The sequence below is a fragment of the Takifugu rubripes genome, chromosome 5 (assembly GCF_901000725.2).
Source record: "Takifugu rubripes chromosome 5, fTakRub1.2, whole genome shotgun sequence".
Classification (NCBI taxonomy): Eukaryota; Metazoa; Chordata; class Actinopteri; order Tetraodontiformes; family Tetraodontidae; genus Takifugu; species Takifugu rubripes.
Window position 1 is genome coordinate 9,787,239 of NC_042289.1, and position 16,176 is coordinate 9,803,414.

The 16,176-nt window shown below is 43.3% G+C and overlaps 1 protein-coding gene and 1 long non-coding RNA gene across 3 annotated transcripts in view; one reads left to right on the top strand and one right to left on the bottom strand.

Moving 5' to 3' along the window:
• Positions 1-16,176, bottom strand: part of adgrl1a (adhesion G protein-coupled receptor L1a) — a 76,477-nt gene that overhangs the window by 19,936 nt on the left and 40,365 nt on the right. The window contains exons 3-8 of one of the 2 annotated variants that reach the window (XM_029836342.1): positions 15,493-15,706; positions 14,425-14,534; positions 9,473-9,487; positions 2,577-2,784; positions 2,118-2,382; positions 1,218-1,545 (exon numbers count right to left, since the gene is read on the bottom strand). In XM_029836342.1, the coding sequence (XP_029692202.1) occupies positions 1,218-1,545; positions 2,118-2,382; positions 2,577-2,784; positions 9,473-9,487; positions 14,425-14,534; positions 15,493-15,706 (1,140 nt within the window). The remainder of the gene's footprint in view (positions 1-1,217; positions 1,546-2,117; positions 2,383-2,576; positions 2,785-9,472; positions 9,488-14,424; positions 14,535-15,492; positions 15,707-16,176) is intronic. The other variant, XM_011604074.2, reaches the window with a different exon arrangement.
• The window catches only part of LOC115249866 (uncharacterized), a 47,099-nt gene that overhangs the window by 8,062 nt on the left and 22,861 nt on the right, over positions 1-16,176 (top strand). The window lies entirely within an intron of this gene.

Consider the following 16,176-nt stretch of genomic DNA (forward strand, 5'->3'; position numbering starts at 1 on the left):
AAGGGAGATCAAGCGAGTGATGGACCTACACATATGAATGTACAACATCTCTGAAGTTCAGCTGAAGTTAGTCTGACAATAATTAGGGTGACAAATACTTTCGTCTCAAAGCCTGCCCTCCAGAGAGAGGAGGAAGAGCGAGGGAGGAGAGGTAAATAATAGATCAAATGTATCCGAGTCACCACCAGCACTAACAACAAAACCTAATGTGAAGATTAAAGAATCACGTCAGCACGACACAAATTAGTGATCTAAAGCACGCTCGGCGTGCACGTCTATGAGCGCCGTCGCCTCTTCTCTTCTGACCCTAATCCAAAGGTTTGAGCCTTGAGAAAGGCATTTAAATGACAATATGGACACGCCGTTCTCACAAATGCCAAAAATGCACCTCGTGTTCTAGTTCCACCTTTTCCGTATATTCTGGAATGACTTTCCTTTGGTCTATAAGGTCAGAGACAGAAAACCAGTATCTGATCTTAGACTCCTCAACGTCAGATAAGACACACAAAACAAAATGAAACTCACATTATTCTTCACGCCTGTTATGATTTCATGTTTGTATGTAATAAATTAAATGATGCACTGCGAGCTGGGTTATAGATGACAAAGAGGGGATGATAAACAACTGAGCAAAACCTGAAGATCTCAATAAAACATAAATGCTTCAACAAAAATGATCACCCGAAAATACCCCGAAGCTCCAGTTGACATGGTGTTATTTCTGACAATTAGAATGAATTTTCACAACTGTTCCCAACACTGATCACACTCAGCCGTGACTACAAATCCCGAAAATCCTGAGGAGACTTCACACATATTATGGTGTCAGTATAATATAATAGTTTCAGATTTATTACATGACGAAAAAGTTGTGTCCCATTTGTCTTGTGGTCCTGCGTACACTGTGTCCTGCCCTTTATATATTTGTCTGCTCCAACTGTGAGCTCTGCAAGTGATCATTATCAGGCTTGATTATGGCAGAGCATCCAAATCAGGGGAGCATCTAAAACATGCAGGGCAGACAGTCCCCTGCACAGTTCCGGGTAAAGTACAAGCTGTTCGTTCTGCATCACCTGGGGCAGAGATTCACCATTTCAGGCACAAAAGGCGATTAACAGTATGGGACAACACGAGGAACCTGCTGGCCTCACAGAATCAGGCAATCGGCGACATGAATCTATAACTGATAGGATGAAAAGACTCCCTGGACTCCTCACCTGTAGTCGGATCTGGGGGACCAAACTCCAGTTCGTATCGTAGCACATTGTAATTGTTCCATACGTAAAGCTGGTTGTCTCTCGGATTGTAGTCCACAGAGGAGATGTACTGATAGGGGTTGGGAAAAGCGATGTGGACGGGTTCCTCTTGGCCATGGTTGGTATTGTAGGCGTACAACACAAGGTCACCTCCTGCCTCGCTGTCATCATCCTGATAGACAGAGCGAACTGCGTAGAGGACTCCACAAGCCATGAAGGCGTTAGATGCCATTCTTTTGTCAAAACTGGTCTCCCAGGTGCCTTCAAACCGAAGCGTGTAAGGGTTCACCTACGGGAAAAGGACATGTTTTTATTAAGTCAGAACACATTCATTTATTAATGAGGGTTTTTGGAAACTGGAAGAATTTATTGTTTTAAAACAGAGATAAAATGTTAAAAAACAGTATTAAACCCTTCATATTTTCTGATTATGTTGTGAGTACTGGATATAACGTGATGGATTACCCACGACTAAATTTGGATCAATCTCCTATGCATGAGTTTGAAAAGGTTTCCACTAATAGTATTCAAGTGAACCCGTAGACTAATACTGGCACACAACTAGAATTTCAGGTCAGTAAAGAAAGAAGTAAAATGGCTGTAGTCCAGCTAAACAAAACAAACCAGATATTTATCTTAATAGTAAGGATTACAGTTTAAATATGATGTGGTTTGTCTTAACATTTTGATGGGATTTTTATGTGACCCCTTTCCTCCACCAAAAACATTTCTTTATCTCATTTGTATAATCTCAATGTTCGTGACGTTTGATTTTCTGCCTGACAGCTCGGATTAGATTTGCTATAATCCTGTCTTCACAATCCCCGTCTCATCCCCTTGTGCGCAGCGTTGCTCTCCCACCTGGCTGACCACGAGTCGCCCGTTGTTGGCCTCGGTGGCGTAGATCACCCACAGGCCATTCTCATCCACAGCCAGGTCAATATCTGACTTCCCTCCCCAGCGGTAGGGCGAGGTGTCATGGTAGTTGGCATTTGTGATAATGGCTTCGCCGCTCTTGATGCGGGTCCTCAGGTCATACTTGACTATGTTCCGCGTGCGTTCTTTGTTGTAAAACACCGCACCATCGTACACCACAAACCCGGTGCCGTCGACTCTGTTGGGTAATCTGTGATGTAGAACCAGACATAAGAGAAGTGCTTAAATAAAACTGCATCTGCTCTGCCTGACCAATTCTTACACGCTCCCAATGCGAATATTACCACCTCAGTGGCACCGCCACCTAAACCAACACGCGATACCGACAAACCAACCAGGTACAGATCTTGTTTGATCAAGCAAGACAATGGGAGGAGCTCTCACTTGTAGCTGGTGGTGGCTCGGCTCTGTTTGAAGTCCTCCCAGGAGGCATATTCATACAGCATATCTGTGCGATAGGGGGTCCACGGCATAACATACAGTCGATCCCCCGACTGCAGTGGGTCCTTACACCACGCTCCTGCCTGGTGCTCGGCCTCCTGCAGAGAGCTGGCTGCCTGCACCCGCAGCAGCTTCCCAGGGCACACAAAGACTGGCAGGAGCGATGGGTTGGCGCAGGGAAGAAAAGGAGGGGGGGAAGAGGAAATACAAAATGAAAACAAAGCATTGCAAGAGCGAAAGATGTCATGGAGATGACAGGAAAGGGTGGATGGAAACGAGATAAGTTAAACTACCATGGAATTTAGACCAGGATGGAGGGAACAGACAAGAGATGGGAGGAGATAAAAGTAAGTTCAGGACTGAAAAGGAAACAGAATGAGAGTAGAATGGGGGTGAGCTAGAGAGGAGGGGGGGTAAGGTGAGGTACAATATCAGATTTAAAATGAAGGAACACATAATAGCTCATTTGTTCTCAGCACTGTGGTCGGAAAGTGTCTCGATATGATAAATGGGAGATTTCTGGCTGCCGCCACAGCTTGGATGTACCCTCTAATCTAATTCATCTTGGCTTTTGCATTTTCTGTTTCAGAGTCCTCAGGTTCTCTTTTCTACTAAATTGTAAAACAATTATTGAGGAGCTTGTTTTATTTGGAGTCAAATTTGCCTCTCAGTCAAGAGTATTGCTTTAAATTAAAAAAACAAAACCCCAAAAACACAGCCCTGGGGCAACAGTAAATGGGGAGGTGGGCTGAGCCTTGCCTTCCTTTGCAGTTGTAATATATTTTCACACAACCAACACAAACACAAAGGCCATACAAACACACATATGGCGAAGCACAAAAAAAACATATGGAACACCTTGAAACACAACATATAGCAGAGGATGGGGGAGGGGAAGCGAGAACTGGGGCTATTTTAAGAAGGTGGAGGTCATTCACTGGGGAGTTGTGTAAATTGGCTGGCTGACAGTGTGTCCCATTCTGACAGAGAAGATGCCAAAGGAACACTGGGGTGTCAGGTGATGTGTGAGGGATACCACTCTGACATCATCTGACGTCACAGGTACTGTGTGGGTGGGTCGGTGGTAGGACAAAGGAGAAAGTGAGAGCAACAGAAACAGAGCCATCCCTGCATATCCTCTGCCAGTAAATGTGTGCAAGGACCTATTGATTTTCATTTGCAACAGAAGAAGAATCACACAACACATGGATGAACATACACACACTGATTTGCCATCATAAGACTGTCCACAGCCAACGATGTGAGCATTATCGTCACTTGGTGACTGACTAATGAGTCTGGGTTCAAACCCTCTTGAACAGGGAGGAAGAGAGACACGTTGGAGTCATTTCAGGCCTTTGAAAATCCAGGTTTATCTTTTTCTCCTGCCTGCTGCATGGAGTATAGTTGGTGATCTGTGATGCTGGGCCACTTAGGAATTAGCGTGTTCTGTTTGAAGGGGTCCAAGCGGAATTGAGACTGGCAGTTTAACAGGAATCTAATCAAGCTCCGATATAAACAAACACTGTGAATACCAGCTCTTCAGAGGAAGCTTGTCATACATGAGTGTAAGACAAAACTGCTCTCTGGAAAGCCTGAGGTGTTTGTTTTGTAAATAAAAATATGGGGTGACTAAAATATTCAAAATTATTCAGGTGTAATTTTGGCTGTTTTTGACAGCTGTAAAATGAATATCTATATTCATAACAATATGAACTTAAAACTCCATTAAATGGCATCAATCTCTGTCACCTACGAGCATCTTTTAGTATTCTGTAGATTAACTCTGAGCTTCTAAAAATGCAGTCGGTGATGTACTAGCAGGACATGAAAATTGAACTATTGATGTATAAAGCAATGCCGATGCTTTTCATATAGATGGCTCAAAAACAAACAAATAAAAAAATGTATTAATATACTCCTGTGTCATTTTAACACTATTGTTGCAAAAACAAAGCCGTATTGGAATTTCCATGTTTTTCCTTCTATACCCAGTAATGGGGGTAGCCCAGAAACCTGGTATTATTATTGTTATTGTTATTATTATCGTTGTTGTTGTTATCACTTTAATATCACTGCAATCCATTATCTCTCAAAAACAAACCATTTCCATGATTAATTAGGTGTAATTCTGTTCATTATAACCTTCCAGTCTTGTACTGTTTTACACCATACTCCAGAGTTGGGCACAACACTCCACCAGCCCAATGCTGTCTTCTCCTCCTCTCCCAGACGTCCTGCCACACTTTATTTTAATGAACTGGGCCTTGGTTGGGCCCAGGGTCAAAGGGGCCCATCAGTGGCCTCCAGGCTGTCGACACACAGGCCATGAAAACATAGACATTCATACACGAAACGCACATTCAAGGGCCAAACAACAAGAGTAGCCAGCCTTTACACTGAACATAAAGTGCCTGGGGGGCTTAATTAACTTTGACCCGTGCACCCCATCTTTTCTCAGCCGCCTTTCTGTTTACCAGCTCTTTCTGTCCTCTCCTTGGTTCTGGCTGCGTCTCTGTCCCTCTGACTGTGAGGAGTGATTAGAGCAATGGGAAGCTCGAGGAGCCGAACTCTATAGTGGATTCTATAGTACAAGAGGCTGTTATGACCACAGTATGAATGAGGTATTAGGCATCAGGCATTAAGCATTAGGAGTAAATCTGGAGATTAGGCATTATCCTATTCTGGCTGAGCAGGTTAGTAGGAGAAAAGACCATCTGATTACATGAAATAGATTAATTCCTTCTTGGGGTTGGATGGAAATCTTGTCTCTAGTCTCAGTGAATTCACCAGGCAGCACTGACATGACACTCCTTTACCCTACAAAGTAGCCAGATGGCTAATGAAACTTACCTTATCAGGGATTAAAAACCAGGCTGTTGCTATCATATTCTAGCGTGCCAATTACTGCCACACATACAGGAATGCACTGCTATAATAATTGACTATTTATCGCTATAATCCCTTTTCCTAACCAGAGGTCAGTTTATACTTGTCAATATAAGACTGCAGTACAAAATGATAAAGGAAAAAGTGCTTCCCTGGAAACAATAATATATGCTGTCTCTCCCATTACTGTCTATAGCAGCAATTTGTGATCGACTGGTAATACAATTAAAAGAGAGCGCTGACAGCTTGGAGCTAATTTTAAACTTTTCATCTTGGTTGTCTCCTGCAATCCATGATGTTCTACTGTTTGATGTGACAGCGTCGTGGTGATGGGTGTTACACAACTTTGATTATCTAAAAACCACCTGTCAGTGGTTGTCAGATGTCCAGATGTGCTGCCTTATGGACTTCTTTTTTAATTGAATCTTTTACATACTACAGGGGTCTCAGAGTTATGTTACCCCAGGCCTTTGCCCAGTCCCCTGTCACAGCCAGTTCTCAGGAATCACTGCTGAGCACAAGCTGCTATAATTGAATACCACACCTGTTATTGGCTGGTACAGCATTTCGGCAGCAGGGGGCAGCCTAGAGTGGAATAGACCCTCTTGTCCTCTGGGCAGCTAACAAGCGTACACTTATAAGCATAAGTGTGCAGGGCTTCCCCAACTAAAAGCATTTCTTGGCATGTATTTCCTGTGAGGATATGAGCCTGTTGTGTGTAGGTATGCATGTGTGCAGCTCAGACAGACTGAGGAAGGACTGAAGGAAAAGCGAGGAAAGCATCTGCAGGGATGTGTGGTCTGTGAGTGCAAACAAGAAGGGAAAGAGGAGTATAGTAATATAGATTAAGTAGGTTATTTCCTGTGAAATGAGAATTCGGAGTGAGTTAATCTGTTTGGAAGTGACATAGTGACATTAAGAAGAAAGAAATATGGAAGAAAATGGAGAGGCTCCCAGTGTGTTTCCGCTTCCTCAACACTATAAGGGGTCAAATCATGGAAGAAAAATAAACAATACAGTTCACAGACATATACACGCAGACATATACCCTCAGGACACACAAACTCTGGCAATGCACACAAGAACAAACTGTCAAGTGGATGAGGCAGGTGTCAAACTGGCAGATTTTCAACCAAAACATTCACCCCAGAGAATACCCTTCACTGAGACCAACACCTGTCAATGAACTGATAGTATCCATTAAAAAAAAAGAAAAAGAAAGTGTATCAAACTGGGAGTGCAGTTGAAGCTGAGTGTTGGGAAAATTGGTCAAGACATGGCTGCTGAGCATACAGGAAGCCGATATAGTAGCCAAAAAGGGACAAATCCTGCTCTGAACAATTACTGTAGCTCATGGACAGTCGCTAAGTCTCCCTGCATGGCTGGAATATTAGCCTAGCAAATTTTGCCATCGTTTTGCATGTTACTGTCCTTCTTCCCTAACGAAATTAGGCCAAGAACGCTCCTGAAACCAGAAGTTGTGCTTTATATTCATGGCCAACTGTGCTTCTCACTGAGCATTCTGTTCTTTAGGAATAATAATGTAGGACGCCTGTATATGCAGGCAGTCCTCAGACTTTTCTCTATGAATGCTTCACTGAATATGCTGTCTGCACTGTCCTCGCCACATGACTGTAACTGAGTGTGGCAGGTCATCTGTAATTAGCTAATGTCACCTAAATTGTCGTGTTTATAGCAAGCACTTTCCCAATTATCTATTTCCAGTATTTTTTTTGGAGCATTTCCTGTCACATTACACCAATTTCCCAATTATCCATGCAAATTTTATTAAGTTAGGTGCTAATTTTTGTGAGCAAACAGTTTTGGCCTCGAAGGCTCCCTGTCATATAGGAGTTTTATATATATATATATAGCTAGAATATTAGCTAGAATATTTTGCTTTGGATGCGATCAACTGGAAATGTATGCCTGCTTGTGCTTGTCAACAGTAAATAATGCAGCCCAGTGTGTAACGTACTCGGGTTAATTTATCATTGAAACAGGTGGAAAAAAGAGACAGAGAGAAATGGGACACGTATAAAGAGCAGGCGGACAATGTGCAGGAAAAATCATTCAAGCTCTACTTCATCAATGCATACTGCACATCATCCAAATGCAAATTAGTCGATTAGCTGATCAATTAATGAGGGTTAATTAACAAAACATAAATCTGGAATGTTAATTCTGCCATGTACAAAGGAGAAGTGTATTTGGCAGAAGTGGGTAGATGGATTAAAGTGGGAAATGGCAGGAGCACAGACAGAGGACAGAGGGATTCATCTTCGTGTTGGTTGGAGGAAGAGTAGTAAATGATAATGACTATATGGGTAAGGCAAGAAGAGGACAGAGATGAAGATGGTTGCTTTTTAGCTTGTTATTTCAAAGCACACATGGAGGAAAATAAAATATCATCTTGTGTTGGGAACAAAATGTGACAATGTTCAGTGGTAAACAAAAGTAATGGACACATCTACAAAGGAATCCGTAAACCAGTTTGTAACCTGTATACAGGTTATATCCTCCAGAGGTCGTGACATATGACAGGTAGATAGGACAGATGGGTGGCTGAGCAAGGCTATAGAGAAGAAGTTGAAGCTCACTGGGAAGCTGCCTGATTTTCAGTGTGACCCCTGATATGGGCCAGGTCTCAGGAAGAGACTAGTGATTCAAGTGCCTAGCCATACTGATTGGAGCTCTTTAAGGGTGCTTGTGGGGACACCCTGCTGTATCTGAGACAACATTCCAGGAGGCTGGATCCATCCTTACAGGACTCACACCTCCCATCATCATTCACACCTCTCCTCACCCCTTCCCTTGGAATTGACTAATTTTGGTGGGTACAGAGCGGCACAAGCTGATTGCTTGTGCCTCAAAGAAAACAGAGGCATCGAAGTGGCAAAATGGAAAAGGAGAATGGAAAGAGAAGAGAGGGAGGAGAAGGATAAGAGATGTTCAAAAGAGCCTGCAGCAGTGATGGCCAGATGTGATCTGAGAGATAAACCAATCCGCGTGAGGTGAGAGAAACACAGCAGAGGAAAAACAAGGAAGAAAAGTAAACACACAGTGAAAGAAAATGAGTTAAATGGAAGTGTGAAGTTCATTAAAGAATCAAAAGAAAAAAGGACAGTGACACACCTAAAAATGGACCGCTGTAAAAATGTTTCTGGGAGCAATGTAGCCCGTTGCTGAGCTGTTGGAACACAATGTTTGCTTTGAGATTACAGCAGCAATAAACGCTGAACCAGTCCTGAGAAACTCAAAAACAGAAGAAAAGAGATATGGAGTATGGAGGAAAGGAGGAGCTGAAGAGCACAGAACGAGAGAGGTGTTTTTTCTTATATCTGGAGGGACAGATACTGTAAAGTGAAGAAGCAAAATGAATGGAGTGTTGTATTGACTGGTGTTAATTATCACATCTTTGGTTGATGTAATGGTGTGATGAAGAGGAGTTAGATGGACAGCAGACCTCTTAGCTTCTATGGGATGATATGAAAACACTTCTTAGTACTATGCTGTGAAGATGGTGTAGTCTTACTCAGAAAAAGAATGGAGGTAACTCATCATCTATCACTCCACTCACACCTCTAATAAATCCTTAGTGCGGCGTGTGTGTGTGTGTGTTTGTGTGTGTGCGTGCGCGTGTGTGTGTGTGCGTGCGCGTGTGTGTGTGTGTGTGTGTGTGTTGGTCAAATTCAGGCATCAGAACCAAGAACAAAATCTAGAAGGATTTCAGAGTTTTGGTTATAGTTGAAAGAGAGGTAGAAAGAGACGGGCAGAGAAGGCGATTAGAAAACAAGAGAGAAAAGGAGGGATATCGACATCAAACATGACCACTACACAAGGTGCTGGGTTAAGGGTTAGGGGTATGGGGGGAGGAAGGGAGACAAAGGAGGAGGAGAGGAAGGGAGGAAGGGGCGAGCTGTGGTTGTTATGTTCATTTTGGTCTTTACCTTTTTGATCCACTTCTATTCAAGCATCGGAAAAGGGAAAAGAAGGAGATAGAGAGATAAGAGTAAGACAGCAAGGTAGAGAAGGAGAGAAGGGGAAATAAAGAGAATCAAAGAAAAACAGGTGCAAGAAAAAAGAGAAAATTGAGATTAAATAAAATGTCCTTCCTCTCTCTCTTTTCATATAGCAACTTATCTGTCTGTGTTATGGTTGGCTACTCAGAGAAAGGATGGCTCTAATGGAAAATGAGGAGGGGGGATGGCCTGACTTAGGTTTGAATCCATTTCTGTTTCGTTTTAACTTTTTCAATAATCCCCAAACAACAGTTCACCCATAACCACATACACTCACCCCCCCACCCCCCACTCCACCCCTTCCTCCTTCCCACTTTCCCTCAGGCCCGGCTCCAGGAACCTGCTAGAGAGAGGACTGGTGAGAAGAATTCTTTTCACTGCCATCCACTTCATCTCTGTGGAAAAAAAGGTTGAGAATAATGGAGAAATACATGGAGGCATGGGGGTGGGGGGGGGGTGGGGGGGGTTGGTGGTAATTAAGCTGTCTCTGCAGCTCGTTGTAGGGGTCATGGGATCCTTCTCCTTCACTATGTTCCACTAAAACTGCATGAGAACTATTCCTTGATCAAGAAAATTTACTTAACCTTTAAGCTTTGTCCTATTTAGGGAGTCATGCCGCTCGATGTGTAACCATCAAAGGGAGCTCATCAAAAAAACGAATGGAGTGGAGCCACAGCAAGAAACGGTTTCGAGTAAAAGAGATAGGGGAGTAATAGCTCAGCACGTTTACATAAACAGGATGCTGTGTTGAGTCACACCATAATCTCCGCTGACATAAAACAGGTGAGGCACACTTGATGCCCGTGGCACTGCCATGCTTAGGGAGATTTATGAACAGCTGGGACTCGATGGAAACTAGAAGGGATTCAAGCTCCACTTTGCACATTACATCCCTGGCACAAGTCTTTTCTCTCCGTTTACTAAAGCCCAGGAAGTGTGCATGTGGATCGTCATGTCTCTGGGCGGGGACGTGTCAAAAGGCACATGGCTGGTGAATTCCCGCTGTGGCTGCGATTGTCTCATGTGTCGTAGGAGGTCTGTTTTGCCAGGGGAACTCTGGAAATTGATACCTTAGATAACTGGGTGTCAGAGACAAAAAGGAAATAAAAGGAGCAGGAGAAAGAACTAGACAAATGGCAAGCACTGGGAGAGGGGGAGCAGATCGTGGCCTGATATGTGTGGGGGACGGTTTAGCATCTTGGCAGCAGTACAGCACAGGCAGCATTGAACGCTGATAATTTATCATCTTAAGCCAAGATCAAACTGGACAAACAACATCGCTGAAGACCAGGGGAATGGTAGCCACATTCAGCCAAGGGGTAAATATGGCAAATGTGTGTCCTGTCGAGTTGTGGTAGGGCATTGCATAATCGCCAACTGCGAGTGCAATCACTAACACCGAGCTTAGGGAATAAGGGAGCTACCAGAGAGCATCTAGAGCCGTAACCCCTGAGAAAGCAAAGAGGGAAAAAGGATTTTATCAGCAAAAACCTCAGTCTGGTGTGAGGGTAAAAAAAAATGAAGAGGAAGATGTGTGTTGTGCAGAGCAATGTTATGAAGAGGGTGAGGAATGGAAGGAGAAAATGGCCGCCTTCGTTGCTGCAGAAAGGAGAACGGGGAAGGTCTAAGACTTCTGCTGCCTCCATTTATTGTGATCTGAGCTTCCCTGAAAAAGAGACACTGAGTTAAGACACCAATCATCACATAGACAAACACAAACACGGAGAAAAGAGACAGAAACTCATCAAATGTGTCCTCACAGCGAGCTGCTTATTTTAGAGCCACCTTAGTTGTTTGTCTGATTCATTCAGCAATTCTTTTTCAGGGGCCTTTTGAGAAATAAGCCCCTGCCCTCTCTCCTCTTAATCACTCTGCTCAGCACTCTAGACAACCCTATCAATTACTCCCACACTAATGAATACAGCTGCAGAACACACAAATACACACCCTGCATCTACACACATTTACTGTTCAGAGAGCAGTTGGACGACAAATTCTGCCTAAAGATTCTGAGAGTTACTGTGTCCTTGCGTCTTTTCAGTTTTGTCCCCTCAGATTTTTGGTTTTTGATTTACCCTCTTCTTACATTTTTTATAAAATATGATCTCATATGAAAACTTGTGATCACTGTTGGAATGTGATGATTCTATCGTATTAACACGCTATTAAAGCCATGTGATTTGAGACAGTGTGGGGAGATAAAATGGCTCTTCTGTTACTTGTTTTACACATTACCACCTGAAATCACAGCTATAGAAGGAGCAGAGGAACATCAGTGATTGAACTGATCTAGTGTTGCTAATATGGATGGCTTAAATTCAGAACATTAGCCCTTTATGATCGTCACTAAATAATGAGATCCTGCTAGTTTCCCTTGCACAGTTAGGACTACCGTCCAACGTGCTTGGATCTGTGGTCCCCTAATGGAATCTGAGCAGGTTTATTTTCCTCTATAAAGCCTGGCAACATTAATCATAGGTGACAGTAAGGACCTTTCAAGGTTTATTTTTTGTTTTATGCTCAATCAGATATGATTTGACATTTTATTGGTTGTATTTTACTATCCACAGATACAATTTATGCATGTGTGTATATGAGAAGTGTTCTATATCAGCTGTGCTCCAGCTGCCACTTTGCTGGCTTTGTGACTGGTAAAATGACAAAGAATCCACATGACGTTACAGAATCTCCCCTGTTATTACATGTTATGGTTATTTAACATCAATCTAGATTCACCTTTTCATGTGGACATGCCTCAGGTGATGCCAGAGTGACCGGCATTCCTATCCAGATGAAAATAATGGGACATCACCAGAGCGATTAGAGACATCAAATTCAATTAATCTCAACAAATCTCCACTGGGCCAGAACTGAAAAGAGCAACACACCCGCTATCCTGGTAATTAAATGTGGCCATGATGAGTGGAGTGTGGTGCGTCTGTGACTGTTACAGTTCTGAGACTGAACGTGTCAGGTTATATTTATTCTGTCTAATGATGGCAAATGAACAGGGGCAAGCAACAGGATGAGCTCTCACATCCAAACCCATTTCCTTTTCTATACAAGTGTGTGAGATTGGAAGGAGTGATCTGGTTTCCACAGCAGAGGAGAGCAGCAGGACAAGAATAACAAGCTATTCTTTGTCACCTCAAACAGGGATCAGCTTCCAATTTTCTAATATTTTAGAAACATCGTTGTGGTTTTTTTTTCTGAAGTGCAGGAGGAGGGAAAAAATACAATTCAGCATATATTTAATTAAATTGGTATGTGGAGAGAGAATGTGCCCTATTGCACTGTAGGAAAAAAGAAATCTTTGGTTACAATCGTTCATTAAGAGTCACATAGAACTTAAAATGGCACATTACAAATTACAGCCCATACCAAGTAGAGGACTAACAATTGTACTTATATGAATGGAGAAGGTCAATCTGACTGCAAATACTGATTGAAATACAGGTGGAGAGCAACAACTTTACTGCCATTTATGTATAATCTCTAATATTCCTGATACCACTAATCTGTGACTGTGCCTGTGACCTGACTCACTATAGCTGCTCAAAAGCCACTGAGCAGAGTTGATGGAAAAGAGAGAGGTGGAGTTTTTCCCCCCACATAAGAATATTTGTTGTGTAAAAAGGCAGTATTTCCCGAGAACATACTGTAGAGATCAATAAGAATAATTGCAGGTGTGTATTTCTAAAAAGTGGCAAATAGGAACAAGTAGTAGACACAAAGAGAGTGGTGAAGAGGTGAGACCTTTGTGTGAAACCTGAAACCTGAGACTGAGAAGGAAGTAGGTCAGGGAAAGGAGAAATGGAGAAAAGTAAGTTAATATTCTGGCATCGAGGTGTGATCAGATCCGATCTGTGACTGGCCAGCTCCGACCCTGAAGAAAAAAGAATCACACCAAGTCCCAGACAACGAGAAAGCCTGCGTACCCAAAGATCCAAACCACTAACCCTCAAAGCTGAGAGTAATAACATGAGAGGGAGGAGACTGAGCAGAGATTTTCACATGAACAAGGGTCAAACCAGAACCCCCAACCCCAAAACTGATCTGTCCTTGTTCCTTTCTCCATTTTGTGAGTGTGTGCGAGTGTCACACCAGTGAAACCCTTGAGCAGTTAGCTGTTTCCATGAGGATGCTTAAATGTGTGGCATTCCAGGTCACATGGTCAAACCTAAGCCCTTTGCTGTTTGCATTAACATTGCTGTTGTGGTGCAGCATACTCACAATGACCCCTGCCTCCAAATCTCACTGCACCCAATTTTAATTTTTATTGGAAATCAGAGGGATAGCAAAGGTGTTTGGTACCAGATAAAGGCAGTGGCATGCCCCTGGGTCAATCATTGTGCTTGTGTGTGTAGGTGCGGGTAGGTATGGGTGGGCGTATGGGGCAGGGAAAGTGCTACACCTCTGTGATTGCCAATAAAGGCTGGCCTTGCATTTGCAATGGGAGTGCAGTGCTTATCGGACCATGTGTTTGTGAAGCACCTTCTCCCATGTGAAAATCCCTCTCAGCTGTTGGTGCATTGCTCTGTCAGTGGCAAAAAAAAGCCCAAACAGTTTAGAGCTTGTTGTTGCAGTGTGCAGGTGTGTCTGTGCCATGGAAGTGTACATGAAAAAAAAATAAGTGAAGAGAGATGGAGAGAAAGAAGAATGCTACTTCGGGGTAGCTCTAATGTTTTACTTGTGTTGAAAAATCCAGAAAGAAAGTGCATAGATGTCATTGGGTGGAGATTTTTGTTGTTGTTGCGAGACTTCAAAAGTGGGTGGGATGTTCATGTGCACTCGGGGAGGGTAAGAGGAGGGATGTGAAACAGGCAATAAATGGATGACTGGGACTGGAGGCGAGAACAGGTGACACTGTTGGTACTCACTGTAGGGGACACACTCATACTGGATCTCCAGATACTTGTAGGTCCCCGGGCATGGGTCTGGAAACACGTCAGACCCGGCTACGACCACACACTGCGTGCGGTTATTACACCTGAAGGAGGAAACAAGCAGAGGAGAGAGAGGGAAGGAAGGAAGTAAGCGATAAAAAATGACAAGTGCCTTAGTAAGAAAGACAAAGAGGAGTGGTTTCAAAAAAATATCTTCAGGCTCTGAAAGATGGAGAGAATAATACAGAGGAGAGTAATTTCACACTAGACTAGATCATGTGACAGCTGCACCCGGGGGTTGCTGGGAATTTGGTGTGTGTGTGTCTGTGTGTGTGTGTGTGTGTGCGCGTGTGTGTGTGCGTGCGTGCGTGGTAAGAGAATGGGTGAATGACGTAAAAGCCTCCTCTCCTGGGTTACTCTGAGTGGGAGCAATTAGAGGTGAGACAACATGTAAGGATGAAGTGGGGGGGGGTGTCAAATACTCTTGATCACACGGGGGAGGACGTCATACAAGACCTACGTCCATCTATCCGTTTTCTGATAATCGCCCCATCCCAGCAGTTACAAGATTGAGAGTACGTCTGAAATTTGTTGCCGCGGACACTCTGCATTCCGAGTTCCGAGACCCTGCGGAGCACAGACGCACGTGTGCACGGGACATACACTCACTAATTTTCCCTTTCTACCGTGATTTTAGGATTTCTCCTTGTTCATTCTCCCAATACATTCATGCTGCACATTTATGCGCCCCCTCTATTATTCTTCTCATCATTTTAGTTGCCTTCCGGCTCTTCTTAACCCCTGAAAGCTCTTCTTCATCCCATGCTATTTCTTCATCCTCTCGCACTCTGTTCCCAAGATTATTCCTTGAGCTTCCATTACACAGATGATAGATTGCCGAGAAAGAGATTCCATTGATTTAAGCTTGAGAAAGCAAATGCTGAATACAAAACACTGAGAGGAGTTACAGGAACAGTGTTTGAGATGAATTCATTTCAGAAATAATGTGCTTTTAAGACAATAACATCTGCCAGACATGAGCTCTAAAAAGCTAAAAGTTACCTTTGTGACATAATTTTGAATGCGTCTGGCAGGTAGCACTGAACGTTCTCCATCTGGAACGGATCTGCATCACAGATCTTGTCATCTGTGCGGCCGTAGTTGGCTGTCTCTACCATGATGACGTCGCTTCCAGGACATCTCAGCTCGATCGGGTAGCCTTCACATGCAAGCTCTCGCCGCATTAAGCCAAAGGGCATCATTGACCGGCTCAGAGCTGGAGTGGAGAGAGGAAAGAAGAGAGGTGGATATTATAGACAATTCAATAAACTTTAGTGCTTTAAGTGGGCAATTTATTACTGGATCACACTGTAAATATTGCATATTAGCTGACAAAACCAGGAGTGGAAGTGGTTCTTTTTGTCTGATTGTGAAATGGGGAGAAACCGCAATAAGATAACATCATTTTTTATTCAAACCAACCATTTATGTTAATAGCAGTGTGCTTTAACAATTGCTGAGATCATCTATAGTAAGTAAAAAAAAAAACTGTTGGCCCCTTTTTGCTTCCGTAATTTGAAATTCCAGATCACCTCTGGAGTTTCCATACTTGTATTATTGTTCATCAGAGTCTAAGAAGCTCATCAATGATTTGCTCTGGAAAGCAGCAATGATCTGTGTGGAGACGGGTCAGTAGGGCGAGCCTCGTGTCCAGGGTTAATCACTCAGCCTGGCTGAGAGGCTGGA